General features: G+C 40.1%; 1 protein-coding gene across 1 annotated transcript; it reads right to left on the bottom strand.

The window, feature by feature from the left end:
• Positions 1-311: 311 nt before the first annotated feature.
• CCDC47 (coiled-coil domain containing 47) lies at positions 312-7,521 on the bottom strand (the record flags this gene model as incomplete). Its single annotated transcript, XM_010174658.1, has 9 exons — positions 7,261-7,521; positions 7,028-7,135; positions 5,286-5,460; positions 4,844-4,965; positions 4,150-4,215; positions 3,342-3,443; positions 2,393-2,503; positions 1,717-1,802; positions 312-370 (listed from the first exon to the last, which is right to left on the bottom strand). Coding segments are annotated over exons 1-9 (1,090 nt in total), but the record flags the coding sequence as incomplete, so codon positions are not given.
• Positions 7,522-7,852: the final 331 nt, after the last annotated feature.

Genomic DNA, 7,852 nt, shown 5'->3' with positions numbered 1-7,852 from the left:
AAACCATTCTATGAGTCTATGATTCTATGAATGACCTAATACAGCCACCAGTAGAGATACAAGTATGAACTAAGATCATTAACAGCGAGATTGAGTATCCTATTATCATGAGGATACGCTGCTCAGTCCCAGTGTTATTACTGCATTCTGTTTACTGGTTAATCAATCAATGATCCTGTTATATCCGCCGAAGTTATTCATTAGATATTGTCTTTCATAAATGACAGAACTTGATCATGTGACTTGCACAAATAAAGCACAACACTCCCCCAGATCCACACACACACACACACGTACACCAGTTCTCTTACCATTAAATGTAAACAAAAGTGTCTTTTTAGTTTCGGGCAGTTTTGTAAGCTGACCCTCCCTGGTAGGAAAGAAAAAAGTGACTGGAATGAGTGAAATAAAATACAGGCATACAAAATACCTAACATTGTTAGGGAAAAATCTCATCAAGAATGAAGAGACACTTGCAAACTACTCGAAGAAAATAAACAAGATGAAAAGCCTGGCTGTAACTCAAATTTAAGTTTAAAACTATTCAGGTTCCTGAAGTGTTTTACTCAAAAGCATGCAGTGAAAAAGTGTTAATATAAAAAAACACCAACAGCACCATCCAATTAGACTGTCAGAGGTCATCTAAGCCCCAAGAAGGCCTGTCTATTTTTAATGCCATGTGCCAGTTTTACATATGCCCGGCTGTTTATACTACTACAGACTTTCTATAAATATCAGTTAGGGAAAAAAAAAACAACCCACAAATTATTCTAAAGAATTCAAGTCTTCACTGTTCAAAACCCCACAGTATTCTAATGTAAGAAAGTCAGACCTACATTGCACAGATCCCCCAAAGCCTACAAGGTACACGTATGGCTGTCTGATAATTAAATCAAAGTATGCTCCTTTTTTTGGAGGACAGTTTCAAGTTTTGATATAGATCGTTTATTTATATACCTGTAAGCATAACACATCCTTAACAAAAACCTACATGGTTAATTCAGGTAAGATAAATCACCCACCACTTGGCAATTCTGAAGCAGCAGCTAAAAGCACCTCAAGACTAGGAGATTTAGAGAAACAGAAGAGATGATTCTGCATCTGTGTATTTCTGAAGCAGAGCTGAGAATCAACCTGAACAAAAGTACCCAAGTGATGGATTCAGCAGCAGAATGTTTAGCCCTATCAGCTAGAGAAGGGCAAACAGCCTTAATGGGGTTTTGGGGTTTTTGTTTTGGTTTTTTTTTTACACTGCAGTTTTTTTTTTTTTTACACTGCAAACTGCTTAAACCTAGTTCTGGATGCATTCAAATAGCATCTGAGCTCCTGTGTTGAGTTCTCCTGCCATGTTATTTCTCAGCCCTTGAACTCTACCACACCATAAACCTTTAGTGGGATTACTCAATTGTTTTCCATGCAGCTGTGTACACTGTAGCTCTGTAGCTGCCAGGTGTTATCTGAAATTTGTAGCTATCCAAACTATAGCATGACTCACACACAAAAATAAATACTAAGGCAATACAGCACCTTGATCTTCTACACTAATGCAGCACTTGGAAGCATTGGGAGTGTATTTATTCACCTGTTTCACCTTTGCTCCCAATTTCTCTTTGTGTGCATTCCAGCAGGCTTCACACTGCAAACGATTTTGTCAGCTTTTATTTTGCTTAAGAGTTACAATAGCTACTGGGAGGAGAGATCTAGCTTTATACGTACTCTTGCATAAGTTTTGGACCGGAGAACTGGTCCGAGAATTGGACGGACTCAATCTTGTCAGCATAGTGCGTGAGGAAATGTATCATCTAAAAGAGAAACTGGGGTTAGTTTTTCCCAATACCAATCCATCTGCAGCCTACTCGCTCCATATGGGTTTGCCATATGTCACTCAGGAAACTGCTGTGCTCAGCTTGCCACAATGACACTGAAATTTAAACTGCCCGGTTTGGGGGGTTTTTTTTAGCTTTTGTTAGAAGGGGCCTCAATGCATGGAATTAAAGTGAGACAGTCAGATATTAGATATGGAACTCTCATTGGGGATTTTCCAATTCATTTGATAACAGATGTCAACTTTGAGGGCCTGCAGACACACCATCAACACCCTCCTTTGAACTGGCTCTTGAAGCTAACTTCCAGGCTTTGAAAGGCAGTTTTAAGTCTGCAGTTCATGTTAAGACTACCCCTTGCTACATAAAAGGAATCAAGACATGAGAATTACATCCTTCTCCCAGCTCTTAAGCTTCCTTAGGGTCTTGATATATCTAGATCTCACTAGGGCTCCTAGTGAGGACTCTCCTGTTGTGATGTTCACAGGACAAAGATTAGAACTTTTCTGCACAGGCTGTGAGTGCCAGCGTTACCTGAGGAAGATTTGTACTAATTCATTCAAGATTACCTTAGCGTCCATCATTCCCTCTGTGACCTCCCCCATCTCTGACAAGATAGCCAGTGAATCTGGAAGCCCATATTTTGCACCAGACTTAGGTTTATCACTGCAGAACTCACTCTGTTTCAAAGAGAACAAAGGGAAAAAGAGAAAAATAAACACAAGCGTGTAAACATCTTATCAGACTGAGCCCTAAAAGTACCTGGTAAGAAACAATTAAAATACACTAACTCAGTCTGGCTGGGGACATTTCAAGCATAAAGTTAATTAAAGTATGAATAGTCTTGAAGTATTTCCCTTCAATAGCGAGTACTTTAAGGAAAAATATAAAGCAATTGTAATACATCCGTGCTGGAATGCTCAAGTGGATTAAAGCATTTTGCTTATATTGTTTGGTAACAATAAAAACAACTGGCATCCGACCAACCACACTTTAGTGCTATTACTTAAAACAAGTTAAGAGAGAAAAGATTTGCAAACCACTGCTTGTTAGCACTGGATTCTCTGCAAGCTTCAGGGCTTGAACATATGGAAAGTTTTAATTTCAGATGACATAAAAGCAGATGACTTAGACCCAAACTTTCCACATTGCATATCACTAATTAGGTTTACTTTTCAATCCTTGAAAATAGATTAAATGAGGTGAAGTGACACTTGTGTGTATCCCGGCAATATACTTCAGCCTCCTCCTAAATGACCTGTACACCAAAAGGAAGATGTGAGCTGCTTCCAATTGCCTCTTGTCCCGCAGATCTGACAGCAGCTGGCTAGCACTTCAGATGTCTGATGGCATTAGACTTTCATCCATTACATGAAAATGCCTTTTCTCCACACACTAATTCCAACAGGTCAGTCATAAGTTTTCAGTTGTTCCCCCCAAAAATAGACAATCTAGGTATTAGAGGTTCTGATATCCTATTATTGATCATGTTAGTATTCCCAACATGAACGTGCATACCAGGTCCTGCATCTCTTTCTGAAGTCGCACCAGTGCTTTTCTCGTTCCAACAGCAAACACGTAGGTGTCCATATCTTCATCATTCATTGTCACTTTTATTTGCTGTGGGACAGAACGTGATTAGCCTTGGTCAGATTTATATGATGTCCTCTGCCTTCAGACTACTGGGCAAACGGAGACCAATGTCTTCTGTGACTTCAGTGTTTGTCTGACACTTTGATTCATAAGAATGAATACTAAGCGAGGCCATATACAGCTAAGATAAAGGTTGTTGATTTAAATTATAGATACATGGAAAGAGTATTCACAGTGCACACAGCCACTGTTATTTCAAACATAACCTCTCTTGACATTTATGTGGTTAGAGATTACCCTCATCTCTAAGAGCAAGGGCCAGGCGAAAAGTAATGTTACAGGATGTAACATCCAGGCCAGCATGTGCATTAAGCAGCTCTGTTCAGGCAGACTGAACAGGCAGAGAACAATTATTAAGTATTTCAGATCATAAAACCATTTTTTATCAACGTGAGGTCTTGAAGCATGATAGACTGTTCACAAAACCACTCAAAACAATAAAACTCATAGATAAAAATTTCCAGTCATCAGCAGTTTGCATTCTACAGGCAGAAAAGAAATACGAATGATTCTTTCAGATTCTTCAGACAGTTACTGAACTGGAAGATATGGAATACTATGGAAAGACACTGAGCAGTTCACTTGTGTGTCATAAGAACAATCAAAAGCAGCAGAGCAGAACCAAAAGAACACAACAATTTATCACAGCTAATCTAGAGAGCTGAGTACGTACCACTTGGTCAGACGCTGGCCTCATCATGCGCGCAAGAACGTTCAGTAGGTCTTGCCTCTTGAGAAACTAAAAACACAAGTTTGCAAACACAGAAGAAGATAGCTGAATATACCTACAGTGCAGCACTTCATGGGGAGATAGCAGGGGGGCTCAAGGAAAAAGAACACAGCTCTAAGTGGATGTTTTTCATAGAATAATTTAGCTTTGGAGGGCCCTTTGGAAGTCACCTGTGCTGCTCAAAAGCAGGTCTACTTTCTGCATTAGATGAGTTTCTCAGGGCCTTGTTCCCTCCAGTTAGGAGCCAAACCAACATGTGGGGCTGTCCCATCCCAGGTGCAGGACTCTGTATTTGTCTTTGTTGTATACTTCCTTAGAATTCCTGTTGGTCTATTCCTCCAACATGCTAAAGTCCCTCTAAATAGCAGCTGGGCTCTTCAGCCTACAGTTACCTCTGTTTACACTCTACTCCTGGTTTCTATACTTTCTCTAAGCATCCACTCTTACCTACTTTGGTGGGCAGAATACAGGCCTGTACGGATCAGACCAGTCTTCCTTTGACATGTGCATACTTAAAACTCTGTCTCTGCATGTGAGCAAAAGAGTCAAGCTGGGACTCCTTGTTGCTCAAGGAAAAGCCTCTAAAGCGTGAAAACTGGAGACAGGAGAACAATACTACAAACTGCCTCATCCTTACCTTGAGCTGGATGAGCATTCCTTCACAGCACACTCTTCCAGAGCACCACAAGTTATATATGTGTTCATTCTCTTGATTTAGTTTCCCAGTGCTTGTAGCTTCTTTATTAGTACCATCATCCCCTGAAGAAAACGACAGTGAAAGAGAACTGCAATCTGAAAATCACAACTTTAAACACCAAAGTTTATCGGTAGGCTTAGAGCTCAGTTGTTACTGGATTACTTTATTATCACCCTGATGTTTCTGAATAATTAATACTCAAGACCATATAATTTCAGCACTGGAAGACTGGCACACTATTTGTCTACACACACAGCTGTCATTAGTGCTATCTTGCATCTGCATAGGAAAGGTTACTCTTCTCTAGAGCTGGTGTAAAACCAGCTTTATTCAAATAAACTAAAACCAGATCCTAATCATTATGGAACATTATGGAACTCACCAACAAGAGCAAAGTTACTTTCTAGCAGCTCCCTGTGAGTATTGAACCACGCATGAGCCAGACGGTTGTTTTTGTTCTTCCCAATGATGTAATTCATGATGTAAGCAAGAAGACCTGTTACCATCAGGATCTCCATGTAATAACTCTCCCAACTGTTTTGAAGGTGAGCAGGAACCTACGGTAAGGGAAATGGAGATGGTGTTTTACATACTGAATGAGCAGATTCCATAGACACAAACAATTGGGAAAACACAGAGAACTGGAGAAGCTTCATCCCAAACACAGCAATAAGCTTCACAAAGGCGACAGGACAGAGCTAAGCCTACATAATACATTTGGCTCTACTGGGACACAGTAATTGTACAGGAAACAACTGATAACAGCATTCCCAAAATACCTGCCTAATACAAACAAAATACTTCTCTCTTCCAAGTGAGCCTGTGCTAGCATATACCCCTCAGAGCAGTCAACAGCCCAGCATTTCAACCCACTGATTATTTGAGCTTGATGTTGCCCAAGGAAGTTTACAGGTTGCCCAAGGAAGTTGTAGATGCCCCCTCCCTGGAAGTGTTGAAGGCCAGGCTGGATGAGGCTTTGAGCAACCTGGTCTAGTGGAAGGTGTCCCTGCTGATGGCAGGGGGGTTGGGACTGGATGAGCTTTAAGGTCCCTTCCAATCCAAACCATTCTATGATTCTATGTCCTGCCCATCACAGCATCATCTGATCATCATGTAACTTCTGTTGAAATCTAAAGTAATACTCCATCTCCAGGAGCATTTTCAGGATGTCACCAAGAGCCACAGACTGAGTGGGGAAGCAGGGAAGCTTCCTTGACTTTGACATCTTCAGAGAATAATTAGCTGTTCTGCTATCACTATATCACCCTTCAGTCATCAAAGTACCAAACCTTAACTTTCACTACCACGGTCAGCCACAATAGTTAAAAAGAGATCTTGGGGATAATAAAACCACAGGCCTCAAGCACCTGATCATTCTGTAAAAGACTCTCTTGGGAGGCAACAAGGTGAGGCAGGGTGGCCAGAGATTGGCTTCAAAAACCATCAAAGTCATTCAATTTCTAATCTGAAACTTTAGCCATAGACAAGGTAAAAAAAAACTATGTTTATTGTAAGCATATCATTATTGCAGCCTCTTCTTTATGTGTTCACAAAGCACCCAGACATTCTGGGATGTATGTTTTTTCCCTGGATTAAACAAAGGTCATCACTCCAGCTCCTCTACTTCTCCCCCATGATCATACGGGTAGAAGGAGTTAAGATATAAAATGCTTTGGTCAAAACTTTAGTCTGTTTTAATGAAGAATTTCCTGATCTACATTCCAATTACAGTTCTCAGTTTGAATACAGAATACAGCATTGATCCAATGATGGGAGTTCTAGCAGCTTAAAATAGAGATCAACAGACCAAAAGAACCTGCCCTGGAAGTTTTCCTTCCAGAGTTGCTATTTAAAGTAGCATAAACCAATGCAGCAGAGCACAGAATTGGGAGCTGGCACACCTGGATCATATTCTGCTGCTATCCTGTTGCATTATTTCAGATATTTCTTGTCTCCACACTTCTTCCCATTTCTGAACTGTCTCTTGTTAATTCAAATAGCAAATTCTTTAGAACATGTTCTCTCTTATGTGTATGTTTGCACACCAGTGACATGATTGGCATACTGCCTTAAAAAATAAGTGATGGAACACCAAATAGAAAGCAGATCAACATTTATACCTACATTAACTATTGTTATAGGGTCTTTATTTTTGCTAGGAGATGCATCTGGTTTCTCTTCATAGCCTTCAAACTCCTCATCATCATATGGTTCGCTCTCAGTATCACCTTCCTAAAGGATAAAATCACAAACAAGCATGAAAATCCAAAGCCCAGTCAGCAAAAACCAAAAAGATGAGAAAGAAAGGTGCAGAGATACTATAAGGAAACGCACAGAGGAAAAAGCTGAGGCATTACCTGTGCATCTGCATCATCAAAGTCTTCCTGATTCTCATCCTGACCTTCAAGCTCTACAGTGGCTTCTTCTTCATCATCTTCTGTAGTGATGATCCTCTGAGGAGACTCTGTGACTGCATCCTCATTAACATCTTCAAATTCAGCAAAGTCATTATCATCATATTCCATAATGTCATCTCCATCCTCAAAATCATCATACTTTGCCAAAGAAAAACTCCACGGGATGAAGAGGACAGCAATAAAAATATATAAATTCTTCATTTTCACTGAAAAAAAATAAAAATAAAAAAAATAAATCAAACATTGCAAAAAATCAATTCAGTTATATCACACCTCCAGTAACACCCAACTTCCGTGAGCAATTTAAAAACACCATCAGGGGTCAGACCAGAGAAATAAACCCATCTGATCTTGCCATCTTCTGTATAAAGAAACTGAAAAGAAAAAAATAACTGTGTAGGTGAGGTTCTCGACTCTCTTGCTTGCAGCAGCAGCAGCTGAGGGAGCAGCAAGTTCCCATCTTGCCAAGCTGTTGAGATGAGCAGGTTCTGGAAGCAGAGATGTTCTGCTCTAAAACTGACTCTCCTATAGC

This window comes from Antrostomus carolinensis, unplaced genomic scaffold, assembly GCF_000700745.2.
Source record: "Antrostomus carolinensis isolate BGI_N321 unplaced genomic scaffold, ASM70074v2 scaffold41378, whole genome shotgun sequence".
Classification (NCBI taxonomy): domain Eukaryota; kingdom Metazoa; phylum Chordata; class Aves; order Caprimulgiformes; family Caprimulgidae; genus Antrostomus; species Antrostomus carolinensis.
Note: the sequence above shows the minus strand (reverse complement) of the source record. Positions and strands in the feature narration are given on the sequence as shown.